Source organism: Tenrec ecaudatus, unplaced genomic scaffold (assembly GCF_050624435.1).
Source record: "Tenrec ecaudatus isolate mTenEca1 unplaced genomic scaffold, mTenEca1.hap1 Scaffold_131, whole genome shotgun sequence".
NCBI lineage: Eukaryota > Metazoa > Chordata > Mammalia > Afrosoricida > Tenrecidae > Tenrec > Tenrec ecaudatus.
Window position 1 is genome coordinate 574561 of NW_027457881.1, and position 17930 is coordinate 592490.

General features: G+C 46.2%; 1 protein-coding gene across 2 annotated transcripts in view; it reads right to left on the minus strand.

Annotated features, from left to right (window-relative positions):
* The window catches only part of LOC142436063 (thyrotropin-releasing hormone-degrading ectoenzyme-like), a 342102-nt gene that overhangs the window by 117963 nt on the left and 206209 nt on the right, over positions 1-17930 (minus strand). Inside the window, exon 10 of one of the 2 annotated variants that reach the window (XM_075539992.1) lies at positions 15606-16145. The exons of the other annotated variant lie outside the window; for it this stretch is intronic. Coding sequence (XP_075396107.1) covers positions 16094-16145 — 52 coding nt within the window. The 3' untranslated portion in view covers positions 15606-16093. Of the gene's footprint in view, positions 1-15605; positions 16146-17930 lie in introns of those variants that run through there. 2 annotated transcript variants of the gene reach the window in all.

A 17930-nucleotide genomic window follows, 5' to 3' on the forward strand; every position in this document is an offset into this window, starting at 1 on the left:
AGGCATTGAATGTGTAAGCAGAGCAGCGTGGGCAGTGAATATGTCAGCATATCTCTGCACGGCTATTCCAACAGCCCGGGCTTTCTCTGGGTAGGTCCATGTGTCTTCGGCTTAGGGACGTATTGCAGGAAAGAGCCTTGACAGCTAACGCAGGGAACAAGCTGAGGCATCTGGACCCTGCTCCCAAGTTCAGAAATGAAGAGACCCAACTAGAATGTCAATGCTCAAGAAGTCATTGATCCCTCAGCCCTTCATTTTACCGCACGTGTGTATCACCCAGGTTGGCACAATCCACGAACTAAATCCACATTTGCGAACGGGGCACCCATTTAAAATTCTTTGATCACAACATGGGATTAAGTTACATCAGACCTTAATTCTAAAACTCATGGAATGTTCCCCCACTCGGAAAGTTTGTAAGCCAACTGCTCTGTGTCTTTATACGCCAAATTTAAGCTATTCACTTTATCTATGGCCCAAAATATAAAACAAGTGCTCAGAGGAAATATCATTGCTCGCCATGAAGAAATCTTCATTCTAATAGGAACTTTTCAAAGTCTGTGTCCATCAGCAAAATCAAAGCCGGACAGGACGTGTATAAAGTCAGCACTCTTAGGCACCAGTTCACAGTCTCCAATATCGCCCTCTGGTGGGTTCTGCTCGACCCGTGCCAGCAACCCCGCTCAGCCTTCACGGGGTGTCCACCGGTCACCTTGCTTGTAGACGATGGGCTCCTGATGCGACGTGGTGAACGTTACTCGAGTCACCCTCGTGTTCCTTTTCAGGTAAACCAAATCCACAGGTATCCGTGCCCATATGCAAGCAGTCCTTTTACTGCTGCATTTCTCCAACCTCCACACCATATGTAGATCCACGGGGACACCCAGCAAGCAATTCAGCCTGCTCACAGGCTCTCTTTAACACACAGTCCCAGGGAGATGTTTTCTCTCTACTCCGATTTTTTTTTTTTAACTTCTGGCAAAGGCTTATGGTTCCTGAGTACACGAAAGCTCTGGTGGGCATCTATTTCACTGTATAGCTGTCTTCCCAGAGGTGGTCTAAACTCAGCTAAAGATCACCCCATTTTGGTGGCTCAAAGCAAGTGGGTTTACAAACTTTCATTATTCCCACTTCCCATATTTTCCCCAGAAAACAAGCGAGTAAAGGGTGACTTGGTCTGACCTCTGGATAGACAAGGAAGAAGAATTACCATGAGGGCAAGGTCAAACAAATAGCTACTCTCCATCGTAAGATGAGTTTTACCATTGCCCCACTGCTAGGTATCCAATTTGTGACTCTGGCTCTCGTAGAGAAACAGGGGCACAGAAACTCATGGTAAGTGAGACTCATATATAAAGGTTAAGTGTTCATCAAGCAGAAATCTGAAAGCACTGTGGTCCAAACCCACAAGTCCGATATTAACCCATTAACCCGATGTCTAACACCAATTGCAATGTCCTCCTCCATCTTTCAAAACAGAGGATATGTTGCCGGCTGAAGGAGGAGGGCCGAGACAGTGAATGTGTAAGCAGAGCCGCGTGGGCTGTGGATATATCAGCAAATCTCTGCACGGCTACTCCAACAGCCTGGGCTTCCTCTGGGTAGGTCCATGTGTCTTCGGCTCAGGGACGTCTTGCCGGAAAGGAGCCTTGACAGCTTAAGCAGGTAAGAAGCTGAGGCAGCTGCACCCTGCTCCAACGTTCAGAAATCAAGAGACCCAACTAGAAATGCAATGCTCAAGGAGCCATTGATCCCTCCCCCTTCATTTAACCGCACGTGTGTATCGCCCAGGTTGGCAATCCACGAACTAAATCCACATTTGCAAACCTGGCACCCGAACAAAATTCTTTAACCCCAACATAGAAATAAGTAACATCAGGACCTTAATTCTAAAACTTATGGAATGTTCCCGACTCAGAATGTTTGTAAGCAAACTACTCTGTGCCTTTATACGCCAAATTTTAGCTATTCACTTTATTTATAGCCCACTAATATAAAACCAGTGCTCAGAGGAAACAATCATTGCTCGCCATGAAGAAATCTTCATTCTAATAGGAACTTTTCAAACTCTGTGTCCATCGGCAAAATCAAAGCCGGACAGGCCGTGTATAAAGTCAGAACTCTTAGGCTCCAGTTCAAAGTCTCCAATATCGCCCTCTGGTGGGCTTCTGGTCGACCCGTGCCAGCTACCCCGCTCAGCGTTCACGGGGTGTCCACCGGTCACCTTGCTTGTAGACCATGGGCTCTCGCCACTATTCAACAAGATGGGCTCCTGATACGACGTGGTGAACGTTACTCGAGTCACTCTCGTGTTCCTTTTCACGTAAACCAAATCCACAGGTATCCGTGCCCATATGCAAGCAGTCCTTTTATTGCTGCATTTCTCCGACCGCCACACCATATGTAGATCCACGTGGACACCCAGAAAGCAATTCAGCCTGCTCACAGGCTCTCTTTAACACACAGTCCCAGGGAGATGTTTTCTCCCTACTCCGATTTTTTTTTAAACTTCTGGCAAAGGCTTATGGTTCCTGAGTACACGAAACCTCTGGTGGGCATCTATTTCACTGCATAGCTGTCTTCCCAGAGGTGGTCTAAACTCAGCTAAAGATCACCCCATTTTGGTGGCTCAAAGCAAGTGGGCTTACAAACTTTCATTATTCCCACTTCCCATAGTTTCCCCAGTAAACAACCGAGTACAGGGTGGCTTGGTCTGACCTCTGGATAGACAATGAAGAAGAATTACCATGAGGGCAAGGTCAAACATATAGCTACTCTCCATCTTAAGATGAGTTTTTCCATTGCTCCACTGCTAGGTATCCTATTTGTGACTCTGGCTCTTGTACATAAACAGGGGCACAGAAACTCATGTCTAAGTGAGACTCATATATAAAGATTAAGTGTTCATCAAGCAGACATCTGAAAGCAGTGTGGTCCAAACCCACAAGTCCGACATTAACCCATTAACCCGCATGTCTAACACCAATTGCAATGTCCTCCTCCATCTATCAAAACAGACGACATGTTGCCGACTGAAGGAGGAGAGCCGAGGCAGTGAATGTGTAAGCAGAGCAGCATCGGCAGTGGATATGTCAGCATATCTCTGCACAGCTACTCCAACAACCCCGGCTTCCTTTGGGTAAGTACATATGTCTTCGGCTCAGGGAAGGCTTGCCAAAAAGGAACCTAGACAGCTAAAGCAGGGAACAAGGTGAGGCAGCTGCACCCTGCTCCCACGTTCAGAAATGAAGAGACCCAACTAGAATGGCAATGCTCAAGGAGCCATTGATCACTCTGCCCTTCATTTAACCGCACGTGTGTATCGCCCAGGTTCGCACAATCTACGAACTAAATCCACATTTGCGAACCTGGCACCCGTTCAAAATTCTTTAACCCCAACATGGAATTAAGTAACATCTGGACCTTAATTCTAAAACTTATGTAAAGTTCCCCCACTCAGAAAGTTTGTAAGCCAACTACTCTGTGCCATTATACGCCAAATTTTAGCTATTCACTTTATCTATGGCCCAAAATATAAAACAAGTGCTCAGAGGAAACAATCATTGCTCGCCATGAAGAAATCTTCATTCCAATTGGAACCATTCAAAGTCTGTCTCCATCGGCAAAATCAAAGGAGGACAGGCCGTGCATAAAGTCAGCACTCTTAGGCACCAGTTCACAGTCTCCAATATCGTCCTGTGGTGGGCTTCGGGACGACACGTGCCAGTTACGTCGCTCAGCCTTCACGGGGTATCCACTGGTCACCTTGTTTGTAGACCATGGGCTCTCGCCACTATTCAACAAGTTGGGCTCCTGATGCGACGTGGTGAACTTTACTCGAGTCACCCTCGTGTTCTCCTTTTGAGGTAAACCAAATCCACAGGTATCCATGCCCATATGCAAGCAGTCCTTTTATTGCTGCATTTCTCCGACCTCCACACCACATGTAGATCCACGTGGACACTCAGGAAGCAATTCAGCCTGCTTACAGGCTCTCTTTGACACACAGTACCAGGGAGATGTTTTCGCCCTACTCCCAGATTTTTTTTAACTTCTGGCAAAGACATATGGTTCCAGAGTACAGGAAAGCACTGGTAGGCATCAATTTCACTGCATAGCTCTCTTCCCAGAGGTGGTCTAAACCCAGCTAAAGATCACCCCATTTTGGTGGCTCAAAGCAAGTGGGCTTACAAACTTTCATTTTCACCACATCCCATAGTTTCCCCAGAAAACAACCGAGTAAAGGGTGGCTTGGTCTAACCTCTCGATAGACAAGAAAGAAGAATTACCATGAGGGCAAGGTCAAACAAATAGCTACTCTCCATCTTAAGATGAGTTTTTCCATTGCCCCACTGCTAGGTATCCTATTTGTGACTCTGGCTCTCGTAGAGAAACAGGGGCACAGAAACTCATGTCTAAGTGACACTCATATATAAAGGTTAAGTGTTCATCAAGCAGACATCCGAAAGCAGTGTGGTCCAAACCCACAAGTCCGACATTAACCCACATGTCCAACACCAATTGCAATGTCCTCCTCCTTCTTTCAAAACAGACATGTTGCCGACTGAAGGAGGAGAGCCGAGGCAGTGAATGTGTAAGAAGAGCAGCATCGGCAGTGGATATGTCAGCATATCTCTGCACGGCTACTCCAACAACCCGGGCTTTCTTTGGGTAAGTACATTTGTCTTCGCCTCAGGGACGTCTTGCCAAAAAGGACCTTGACAGCTAAAGCAGGGAACAAGGTGAGGCAGCTGCACCCTGCTACCAAGTCCAGAAAAGAAGAGACCCAACTAGAATGGCAATGCTCAAGGAACCATTGATTTCTCCGCCCTTGATTTAACCGCACGTGTGTATCGCCCAGGTTGATACAATCCATGAACTAAATCCAAATTTGCAAACCTGGCACCCGATCAAAATTCTTTAACCCCAACATGGAATTAAGTAACATCAGGACCTTAATTCTAAAACTTATGGAATGTTCCCCGACTCAGAATGTTTGTAAGCCAACTACTCTGTGCCTTTATACGCCAAATTTTAGCTATTCACTTTATTTTTGGCCCTCTAATATAAAACCAGTGCTCAGAGGAAACAATCATTGCTCGCCATGAAGAAATCTTCATTCTAATAGGAACCTTTCAAAGTCTGTGTTAATCGGCAAAATCAAAGCCGGACTGGCTGTGCATAAAATCAGCACATTCCCCAATATCGCCCTCAGGTGGGCTTCTGGTCGACCCGTGCCGGTACCTCACTCAGCCTTCATGGGGTGTCCACTGGTCACCTTGCTTTTAGACCATGGGCTCTCGCCACTATTCAACAAGTTGGGCTCCTGATGCGACGTGGTGAACTTTACTCGAGTCACCCTCGTGTTCTCCTTTTCAGGTAAACAAATCCACAGGTATCCGTGCCCATACGCAAGCAGTCCTTTTATTGCTGCATTTCTCCGACCTCCACACCATATGTAGATACACGTGGACACCAGCAAGCAATTCAGCCTGCTCACAGGCTCCCTTTAACACACACTCCCAGGGAGATGTTTTCTCCCTAATCCCAGATATTTTTTTTAAATTCTGGCCAAGTCTTATGGTTCCTAAGTACACCAAAGCACTGGTGGGCATCTATTTAACTGCATACCTGTCTTCCCAGAGGTGGTCAAAACCGAGCTAAAGATCACCCCATTTTGGTGGCTCAAGCAAATGGGCTTACAAACTTTCATTTTTCCCCCTTCACATAGTTTCCCCAGAAAACAACCGAGTAAAGGGTGGCTTTGTCTGACCTCTGGATAGACAAGGAAGAAGAATTACCATGAGGGCAAGGTCAAACATATAGTTACTCTCCATCTGAAGATGAGTTTTTCCATTGCCCCACTGCTAGGTATCCTATTTGTGACTCTGGCTCTCGTAGAGAAACAGGGGCACAGAAACTCATGTCTAAGTGAGACTCATATATAAAGGTTAAGTGTTCATCAAGCAGACATCCGAAAGCAGTGTGGTCCAAACCCACAAGTCCGACATTAACGCTTTAACCCACATGTCTAACAACAATTGCAGCGTCCTCCTCCAACTTTCAAAACAGATGACATGTTGCTGGCTGAAGGAGAAGAGACGAGTCAGTGAATGTGTAAGCAGAGCAGCGTGGGCAGTGGATATGTCAGCATATCTCTACACGGCTACTCCTACAGCCCGGTTTTCCTCTGGGTAGGTCCATGTGTATTCGGCTCAGGGAAATCTTGCCAGTAAGTAGCCTTGACAGCTAAAGCAGGGAACAAGGTGAGGCAGCTGCACCCTGCTCCCACGTTCAGAAATGAAGAGACCCAACTAGAATGGCAATGCTCAAGGAGCCATTGATCACTCTGCCCTTCATTTAACCGCACGTGTGTATCGCCCAGGTTCGCACAATCTACGAACTAAATCCACATTTGCGAACCTGGCACCCGTTCAAAATTCTTTAACCCCAACATGGAATTAAGTAACATCTGGACCTTAATTCTAAAACTTATGTAAAGTTCCCCCACTCAGAAAGTTTGTAAGCCAACTACTCTGTGCCATTATACGCCAAATTTTAGCTATTCACTTTATCTATGGCCCAAAATATAAAACAAGTGCTCAGAGGAAACAATCATTGCTCGCCATGAAGAAATCTTCATTCCAATTGGAACCATTCAAAGTCTGTCTCCATCGGCAAAATCAAAGGAGGACAGGCCGTGCATAAAGTCAGCACTCTTAGGCACCAGTTCACAGTCTCCAATATCGTCCTGTGGTGGGCTTCGGGACGACACGTGCCAGTTACGTCGCTCAGCCTTCACGGGGTATCCACTGGTCACCTTGTTTGTAGACCATGGGCTCTCGCCACTATTCAACAAGTTGGGCTCCTGATGCGACGTGGTGAACTTTACTCGAGTCACCCTCGTGTTCTCCTTTTGAGGTAAACCAAATCCACAGGTATCCATGCCCATATGCAAGCAGTCCTTTTATTGCTGCATTTCTCCGACCTCCACACCACATGTAGATCCACGTGGACACTCAGGAAGCAATTCAGCCTGCTTACAGGCTCTCTTTGACACACAGTACCAGGGAGATGTTTTCTCCCTACTCCCAGATTTTTTTTTAACTTCTGGCAAAGACATATGGTTCCAGAGTACAGGAAAGCACTGGTGGGCATCAATTTCACTGCATAGCTGTCTTCCCAGAGGTGGTCTAAACCCAGCTAAAGATCACCCCATTTTGGTGGCTCAAAGCAAGTGGGCTTACAAACTTTCATTTTCACCACATCCCATAGTTTCCCCAGAAAACAACCGAGTAAAGGGTGGCTTGGTCTAACCTCTCGATAGACAAGAAAGAAGAATTACCATGAGGGCAAGGTCAAACAAATAGCTACTCTCCATCTTAAGATGAGTTTTTCCATTGCCCCACTGCTAGGTATCCTATTTGTGACTCTGGCTCTCGTAGAGAAACAGGGGCACAGAAACTCATGTCTAAGTGACACTCATATTTAAAGGTTAAGTGTTCATCAAGCAGACATCCGAAAGCAGTGTGGTCCAAACCCACAAGTCCGACATTTACCCATTAACCCGCATGTCTAACACCAATTGCAATGTCCTCCTCTATCTTTCAAAACAGACGACATGTTGCCGGCTGAAGGAGGAGAGCCGAGGCAGTGAATGTGTAAGCAGAGCCGCGTGGGCAGTGAATATGTCAGCATATCTCTGCACGGCTACTCCAACAGCCCGGGCTTCCTCTGGGTAGGTCCATGTGTCTTCGGTTCAGGACGTCTTGCCGGAAAGGAGCCTTGACAACTAAAGCAGGTAAGAAGCTGAGGCAGCTGCACCCTGCTCCCACGTTCAGAAATGAAAAGACCCAACTAGAATGGCAATGCTCAAGGAGCCATTGATCCCTCCGCCCTTGATTTAACCGCACGTGTGTATCGCCCAGGTTGATACAATCCATGAACGAAATCCAAATTTGCAAACCTGGCACCCGATCAAAATTCTTTAACCCCAACATGGAATTAAGTAACATCAGGACCTTAATTCTAAAACTTATGGAATGTTCCCCGAATAAGAATGTTTGTAAGCCAACTTCTCTGTGCCTTTATACGCCAAATTTTAGCTATTCACTTTATTTTTGGCCCTCTAATATAAAACCAGTGCTCAGAGGAAACAATCATTGCTCGCCATGAAGAAATCTTCATTCTAATAGGAACCTTTCAAAGTCTGTGTTAATCGGCAAAATCAAAGCCGGAGTGGCTGTGCATAAAGTCAGCACTCTTAGGCACCAGTTCACAGTCCCCAATATCGCCCTCAGGTGGGCTTCTGGTCGACCCGTGCCGGTACCTCACTCAGCCTTCATGGGGTGTCCACTGGTCACCTTGCTTTTAGACCATGGGCTCTCGCCACTATTCAACAAGTTGGGCTCCTGATGCGACGTGGTGAACTTTACTCGAGTCACCCTCGTGTTCTCCTTCTCAGGTAAACAAAATCCACAGGTATCCTTGCCCATACGCAAGCACTCCTTTCATTGCAGCATTTCTCCGACCTCCACACCATATGTAGATACACGTGGACACCAGCAAGCAATTCAGCCTGCTTATAGGCTCTGTTTGACACACAGTCCCAGGGAGATGTTTTCTCCCTACTCCCAGATTTTTTTTAACTTCTGGCACAGACTTATGGTTCCAGAGTACAGGAAAGCACTGGAGGGCATCAATTTCTCTGCATAGCTGTCTTCCCAGAGGTAGTCTAAACCCAGCTAAAGATCACCCCATTTTGGTGGCTCAAAGCAAATCGGCTTACAAATTTTCATTATTCCCACTTCCCATAGTTTCCCCAGAAAAAAACCGAGTAAAGGGTGCCTTGGTCTAACCTCTGGATAGACAAGGAAGTAGAATTACCATGAGGGCAAGGTCAAACATACAGCTACTCTCCATCTTAAGATGGGTTTTACCATTGCCCCACTGCTAGGTATCCTATTTGTGACTCTGGCTCTCATAGACAAACAGGGGCACAGAAACTCATGTCTAAGTGAGACTCATATATAACGGTTAAGTGTTCATTAAGCAGACATCCAAAAGCAGTGTGGTCCAAACCCACAAGTCCGACATTAACGCATTAACCCACATGTCTAACACAAATTGCAATGTCCTCCTCCATCTTTCAAAACAGACCACATGTTGCTGGCTGAAGGAGGAGAGCCGGGGCAGTGAATGTTTAAGCAGAGCAGCGTGGGCAGTGGATATGTCAGCATAACTCTGCACAGCTACTCAACAGCCCCGGCTTCCTCTGGGTAGGTCCATGTGTCTCGGCTTAGGGACGTATTGCAAGAAAGGAGCCTTGACAGCTAACGTAGGGATCAAGCTGAGGCAGCTGCAACCTGCTCCCAAGTTCAGAAATGAAGAGACCCAACTAGAATGGCAATGCTCAAGAAGCCGTAAATCCCTCCGCCCTTCATTTTACCGCACGTGTGTATCACCCAGGTTGGCACAATCCACGAACAAAATCCACATTTGTGAACCTGGCACCCGTTTAGAATTCTTTAATCCCAACATGGAATTAAGTTACATCAGACCTTAATTCTAAAACTAATGGAATGTTCCCCCACTCGGAAAGTTTGTAAGCCAACTGCTCAGTGTCTTTATACGCCAAATTTTAGCTATTCACTTTATCTATGGCCCAAAATATAAAACAAGTGCTCAGAGGAAATATCATTGCTCGCCATGAAGAAATCTTCATTCCAATAGGAACCTTACAAAGTCTGTGTCAATCGGCAAAATCAAAGCCGGACAGGCCGTGCATAAAGTCAGCACTCTTAGGCACCAGTTCACAGTCTCCAATATCGTCCTCTTGTGTGCTTCTTGTAGACCCGTGCCGAGGACATCGCTCATCCTTCACGGGGTATCCACCGGTCACAAGGCTGTAGACCATGGGCTCTCGCCACTATTCAACAAGCCTGGGCTCCTGATGCGACGTGGTGAACTTTAGTCGATTCACCCTCGTTTCTCCTTTTCAGGTAAACCAAATCCACAGGTATCCATGCCCATACGCAAGCAGTCCTTTTATTGCTGCATTTCTCCGACCTCCACACCATATGTAGATCCACGTGAACACCCAGCAAGCAATTCAGCCTGCTCACAGGCTCTCTTTTACACATAGTCCCAGGGAGATGTTTTCTCCCCATTCCCAGATTTTTTTTTAACTTCTGGCAAAGACTTATGGTTCCTGAGTACACGAAAGCTCTGGTGGGCATCTATTTCACTGCATAGCTGTCTTCCCAGAGGTGGTCAAAACTCAGCTAAAGATCACCCCATTTTGGTGGCTCAAAGCAAGTGGGCTTATACACTTTCATTATTCCCACTTCCCTTAGTTTCCCCAGAAAACAACCGAGTAAAGGGTGGCTAGGTCTGACCTCTGGATAGACAAGGAAGAAGAATTACCATGAGGGCAAGGTCAAACAAATAGCTACTCTCCATCTTAAGATGAGTTTTTCCATTGCCCCACTGCTAGGTATCCTATTTGTGACTCTGGCTCTCGTAGAGAAACAGGGGCACAGAAACTCATGTCTAAGTGAGACTCATATATAAAGGTTAAGTGTTCATCAAGCAGACATCTGAAAGCAGTGTGGTCCAAACCCACAAGTCCGACATTAACCCATTAACCCACATGTCCAACACCAATTGCAATGTCCTCCTCCTTCTTTCAAAACAGACGACATGTTGCCGACTGAAGGAGGAGAGCCGAGGCAGTGAATGTGTAAGCAGAGCAGCATCGGCAGTGGATATGTCAGCATATCTCTGCACGGCTACCCCAACAACCCGGGCTTCCTTTGGGTAAGTACATGTGTCTTCGCCTCAGGGACGTCTTGCCAAAAAGGAACCTTGACAGCTAAAGCAGGGAACAAGGTGAGGCAGCTGCACCCTGCTACCAAGTCCAGAAAAGAAGAGACCCAACTAGAATGGCAATGCTCAAGGAACCATTGATCTCTCCAACCTTCATTTAACCGCACGTGTCTATCGCCCAGGTTGGCAAATTCACGAACTAAATGCACATTTGCGAACCTGGCACCCGTTCAAAATTCTTTAACCCCAACATGGAATTAAGTAACATCAGGACCTTAATTCTAAAACTTATGGAATGTTCCCCCACTCGGAAAGTTTGTAAGTCAATTACTCTGTGCCTTTATACGCCAAATTTTAGCTATTCACTTTATGTATGGCCCACTAATATAAAACCAGTGCTCAGAGGAAACAATCATTGCTCGCTATGAAGAAATCTTCATTCCAATAGGAACCTTTCAAAGTCTGTGTCCATCGGAAAAATCAAAGCCGGACGGGCCCTGCATAAAGTCAGCTCTCTTAGGCACCAGTTCAAAGCCCCCAATATCGCCCTCTGGTGGGCATCTGGTCGACCCGTGCCGGCTACCTTACTCAGCCTTCACAGGGTGTCCACTGGTCACCTTGCTTGTAGACCATGGGCTCTCGCCACTATTCAACATGTTGGACTCCTGATGCGACGGGGTGAACTTTACTCGAGTCACCCTTGTGTTCTCCTTTTCAGGTAAACCAAATCCACAGGTATCCGTGCCCATACGCAAGCAGTCCTGTTATTGCTGCATTTCTCCGAACTCCACACCATATATAGATCCACGTGTACACCCAGCAAGCAATTCAGCCTGCTCACCGGCTCTCTTTAACACACAGTCACAGGGAGATGTTTTCTCCCTAATCCCAGATTTTTTTTTTTAACTTCTGGCCAAGTCTTATGGTTCCTGAGTACACGAAAGCACTGGTGGGCATCTATTTCACTGCGTACCTCTCTTCCCACAGGTGGTGTAAACCCAGCTAAAGATCACCCCATTTTGGTGGCTCAAAGCAAGTCGGCTTACAAACTTTCATTTTTCCCACTTCCCATAGTTTCACCAGAAAACAACCGAGTAAAGGGTGGCTTTGTCTGACCTCTACATAGACAAAAAAGAAGAATTACCACGAGGGCAAGGTCAAACAAATAGCTACTCTCCATCTTAAGTTGAGTTTTTCCATTGCCCCACTGCTAGGTATCCTATTTGTGACTCTGGCTCTTGTAGACAAACAGGGGCACAGAAACTCATGTCTAAGTGAGACTCACATATAAAGGTTAAGTGTTCTTCAAGCAGACATCTGAAAGCAGTGTGGTCCAAACCCACAAGTCCGACATTAACCCATTAACCCACATGTCTAACACCAATTGCAATGTCCTCCTCCATCTTTCAAATCAGACGACATGTTGCCGGCTGAAGGAGGAGAGCCGAGGCAGTGAATGTGTAAGCAGAGCAGCATCGGCAGTGGATATATCAGCATATCTCTGCATGGCTACTCCAACAACCCGGGCTTCCTTTGGGTAAGTACATGTGTCTTCGCCTCAGGGACATCTTGCCAAAAAGGAACCTTGACAGCTAAAGCAGGGAACAAGGTGAGGCAGCTGCACCCTGCTACCAAGTCCAGAAAAGAAGAGACCCAACTAGAATGGCAATGCTCAAGGAACCATTGATTCCTCCGCCCTTGATTTAACCGCACGTGTGTTTCGCCCAGGTTGATACAATCCATGAACTAAATCCAAATTTGCAAACCTGGCACCCGATCAAAATTCTTTAACCCCAACATGGAATTAAGTAACATCAGGACCTTAATTCTAAAACTTATGGAATGTTCCCCGACTCAGAATGTTTGTAAGCCAACTACTCTGTGCCTTTATACGCCAAATTTTAGCTATTCACTTTATGTATGTCCAACTAATATAAAACCAGTGCTCAGAGGAAACAATCATTGCTCGCTATGAAGAAATCTTCATTCCAATAGGAAACTTTCAAAGTCTGTGTCCATCGGCAAAATCAAAGCCGGACAGGCCGTGCATAAAGTCAGCACTCTTAGGCACCAGTTCACAGTCCCCAATATCGCCCTCTGGTGGGCTTCTGGTCGACCCATACAGGTTACCTCACTCAGTCTTCACGGGGTGTCCACTGGTCCCTTGCTTGTAGACCATGAGCTCTCGCCACTATTCAACAAGTTGGGCTCCTGATGCGACGGGGTGAACTTTACTCGAGTCACCCTTGTGTTCTCCTTTTCAGGTAAACCAAATCCACAGGTATCCGTGCCCATACGCAAGCAGTCCTGTTATTGCTGCATTTCTCCGACCTCCACACCACATGTAGATCCACGTGGACACCCAGCAAGCAATTCAGCCTGCTCACAGGCTCTCTTTAACACACAGTCCCAGGGAGATGTTTTCTCCCTACTCCCAGATTTTTTTTAACTTCTGGCAAAGACATATGGTTCCAAGTACAGGAACTCACTGGTGGGCATCAATTTCACTGCATCGCTGTCTTCCCAGAGGTGGTCTAAAGCCAGCTAAAGATCACCCCATTTTGGTGGCTCAAAGAAAGTGGGCTTACATTCATTATTCCCACTTCCCATAGTTTCCCCCGAAAACAACCGAGTAAAGGGTGGCTTGGTCTGACCTCTGGATATACAAGAAAGAAGAATTACCATGAGGGCAAGGTCTAACAAATAGCTACTCTCCATTTAAGGTGAGTTTTTCCATTGCCCCACTGCTAGGTATCCTATTTGTGACTCTGGCTCTCGTAGAGAAACAGGGGCACAGAAACTCATGTCTAAGTGAGACTCATATATAACGGTTAAGTGTTCATTAAGCAGACATCCAAAAGCAGTGTGGTCCAAACCCACAAATCCGACATTAACGCATTAACCCACATGTCTAACACAAATTGCAATGTCCTCCTACATCTTTCAAAACAGACGACATGTTGCTGGCTGAAGGAGGAGAGCCGGGGCAGTGAATGTTTAAGCAGAGCAGCGTGGGCAGTGGATATGTCAGCATAACTCTGCACGGCTACTCAACAGCCCCGGCTTCCTCTGGGTAGGTCCATGTGTCTCGGCTTAGGGACGTATTGCAAGAAAGGAGCCTTGACAGCTAACGTAGGGATCAAGCTGAGGCAGCTGCAACCTGCTCCCAAGTTCAGAAATGAAGAGACCCAACTAGAATGGCAATGCTCAAGAAGCCGTAAATCCCTCCGCCCTTCATTTTACCGCACGTGTGTATCACCCAGGTTGGCACAATCCACGAACTAAATCCACATTTGCGAACTTGGCACCCGTTCAAAATTCTTTAACCACAACATGGAATTAAGTAACACCAGGACCTTAATTCTAAAACTTATGGAATGTACCCCCACTCAGAAAGATTGTAAGCCAACTACTCTGTGCCATCATACACCAAATTTTAGCTATTCACTTTATCTATGGCCCACTAATATAAAACCAGTGCTCAGAGGAAACAATCATTGCTCGCTATGAAGAAATCTTCATTCCAATAGGAACCTTTCAAAGTCTGTGTCCATCGGCAAAATCAAAGCCCGACAGGCCGTGCATAAAGTCAGCACTCTTAGGCACCAATTCACAGTCTCCAATATCGCCCTATAGTGGGCTTCTGGTCGACCCGTGCCAGCTACCTCACTCAGCCTCCACGGGGTGTCCACCGGTCTCCTTGCTTGTAGACCATGGGCCCTCGCCATTGTTCAACAAGCCTGGGCTCCTGATGCAACGTGGTGAACTTTAGTCGAATCACCCTCTTTTTCTCCTTTTCAGGTAAACCAAATCCACAGGTATCTGGGCCCATACACAAGCAGTCCTTCTATTGCTGCAGTTCTCCGACCTCCACTCCATATGAAGATCCACGTGGTCACCGAGCAAGCAATTCAGCCTGCTCACAGGCTCTCTTTAACACACAGTCCAGGGAGATGTTTTCTCCCTACTCTCAGATTTTATTTTAACTTCTGGCAAAAGCTTATGGTTCCTGAGTACACGAAAGCACTGGTGGGCATCTAATTCACTGTACAGCAGTCTTCCCAGAGGTAGCTTAACCCAGCTAAAGATCACCCAATTTTGGTGGCTCTAAGCATGTGGGCTTACAAACTTTCATTTTTCCCACTTCCCATATTTTCCCCAGAAAACAACTGAGTAAAGGGTAGCTTTGACCTCTACATAGACAAGGAAGAAGAATTACCATGAGGGCAAGGTCAAAGAAATAGCTACTCTCCATCTTAAGATGAGTTTTTCCATTGCCCCACTGCTAGGTATCCTATTTGTGACTCTGGCTCTCGTAGAGAAACAGGGGCACAGAAACTCATGTCTAAGTGAGACTCATATATCAAGGTTAAGTGTTCATCAAGCAGACATCCGAAAGCAGTGTGGTCCAAACCCACAAGTCCGACAATAACCCATTAACCCACATGTCCAACACCAATTGCAATGTCCTCCTCCATCTTTCAAAACAGACGACATGTTGCTGGCTGAGGGAGGAGAGCTGAGGCATTGAATGTGTAAGCAGAGCAGCGTGGGCATTGGATATGTCAGCATATCTCTGCACGGCTACTCCAACAGCCCGGGCTTCCTCTGGGTAGGTCCATGTGTCTTCGGCTCAGGGACGTCTTGCCGGAAAGGAGCCTTGACAGCTAAAGCAGGTAAGAAGCTGAGGCAGCTGCACCCTGCTCCCACATTCAGAAATGAAGAGACCCAACTAGAATGGCAATGCTCAAGGAGCCATTGATCCCTCCGCCCTTCATTTAACCGCACGTGTGTATCGCCCAGGTTGGCACAATCCACGAACTATATCCAAACTTGCCATCCTGGCACCCATTCAGAATTGAAATTACGTGACACCAATAACTTAATTCTATAAGCCTCTGATTATGTTCCTCCCTCTGGAATGTTTTTAAGCCATCTACTCCGTGCACTTGTACCTCATATTTTCGCTGTTTGCTTAATCTACGGCCCTCTTAGATCAAACCTTTTCTCAGAGGAAAAAATCATTTTCGACCTGAATAAATCTTCATTCCAATAGGACCCTATTGAATTTTGCGTCCATCAACAAAGTCAAAACCGAACAAGCCATTCATAAAGTCAGCCATGATCCACACCAGTTCACAGCCTCGAAAATCCTCCATCTGTTGGGGTTCTGGTCAACCCATGCCTTCCTCAGCTCTACGGTGTCCACCGATCACCTTGCTTGTAGACCATGAGCTCTCTCCAATATTCAAGAAGCTTGGGTTACTCATGCTAGATCATGAATTTTTGTTGATTCACTCTCATATTCTCCATTTCTCCTGTAAACCAAATACACAAGTGTCAGAGGCCAAACTCAATTAGTGTTTTTATTACTACATTTCTCCAACTTCTACTGAGCAAGTAGATTCACGTGGTCACCTTGCAAACCGTCAGCCTGCTCATAAGCTCCCTTTTACACCCATTCCCTGGGAGGTATTTTCTTTGTACTCCCAGATTTTTTTAGTGTTGGCAAAGACTTGTGGTTCCTGAGTACAGGAAAGCACTGTTTCGCATATAAATCAATTCTCTGCATAGCTGTCTTCTAAGGTGTTTCCTAAGCCCATGTAAAGATCAAATTTTGTTGGCTCAAAGCAAGTGGGCTTACAAACTTTCTGCTCTCATACTTCCCATAGTTTCCCCAGTAATCTATTGAATAAAGGGTGGCTTTGTCTGACCACTGGCTAGACAGAGAAGGAAAACTACCATGAGGGAGAGGTCAGACAAACATCTACTCTCCATCTTATGGCTAGTTTCTCCAGTACACCACTGCTAAGGTACCACAATGTGTTAGTCAGGGTACTTTAGGGAAAGAACTACAGTGAAACTCATGTCTAAGGGAGAGTTTTATATAGTTTATATAAAGTGCTTTATATAGTTTATATATAGTGTGCATCAAGCAAAAATCCCAAACCTGTCCTGCCAAAACCCACAAGTCCAAAATTAATCCCTCAACCCCTTTATCCAGTATCAAACCACAAAGTCCTCCTCCATCTCACAAACCAGACACCATGATGTTGACTGGAGGAGGAAAGCCGATTCAGTGAATGTGTAAGCATCTCTGCACCGGCATCGTGTCTACTAGGTCCATGTGGCTTCTCCTCAGGGATGTCTTTCAGGAAATTATTCTTGGGAGCTGAAGCAGGGAACTGGCTAAGGGAGCTGCATCCGGATCTGACCATCATAAAGCAAGGCACCCCAGCATTAGAAAGGCGTGGATCCCTGAACCACTTATCCCTCTCCCTTTCAATTCGCCCCACATGTGTTTATCGGCCAGCTTGTCACAGCAAACTAACTACCTCACAGCTCTTCTAACAGTCCATGACATCAATTGTATCAAGCTCATTTATACCACTATCATTTGTTGCCATCATTTTCTAAACAGTTACTTTCTTTTTGAACTCTTGGTTCAATTCTTCTCTTTTCCTACACTCCCACTCTCGTGACCCCTTGATTTCCTATCTTATACTGAGTGCTGTGTCCCTTCACCACATTTATGTTGTTTACCCCCCTGGGGAGCAGTATTATACAGCAATCATTGTGATCGGTTTCCCCTTTCTACCCCTACCTTCCATCTACCCTCCTGGTACCCTTCGGTTTCTGTTCCTGAGGGGTTGGTCTGACCTTGATTCTGTGTGTCATGATCCTTTATCTGTACCTGTATACATGCTCTTGCCTACGCACAACTGATTGGCAGAACTGGGATCATGATAGAGGGGGGTGAGGAAGCCTTCAAGATACAGAGGTATGTTGTACATTTCATTAGTGTTATACTGTGCTCTGGTTGCCTCATCCTTTTGTTGTGACCCTTCTGTGAGGGTATGTCCTCCCGTCTACAGATGGGTTTTGGGGCTCTGCTCCAACCCCTTTATCCTAAACAATATGGGGGTTTTTGTTTGTTTGCAGTCTTCTGGTGCCTACCTGATTCTGTCAACACCTCATGATCTTACAGGCTAGGGCCCTTTCATATGGGATTTGTTGCTTCTTTGCTAGATGGCTGCAAGTTTACCATCAGTTTTTTAAGAACCCAGATGTTTTATCTTTTTATAGCTGGGCATCATCAGCTT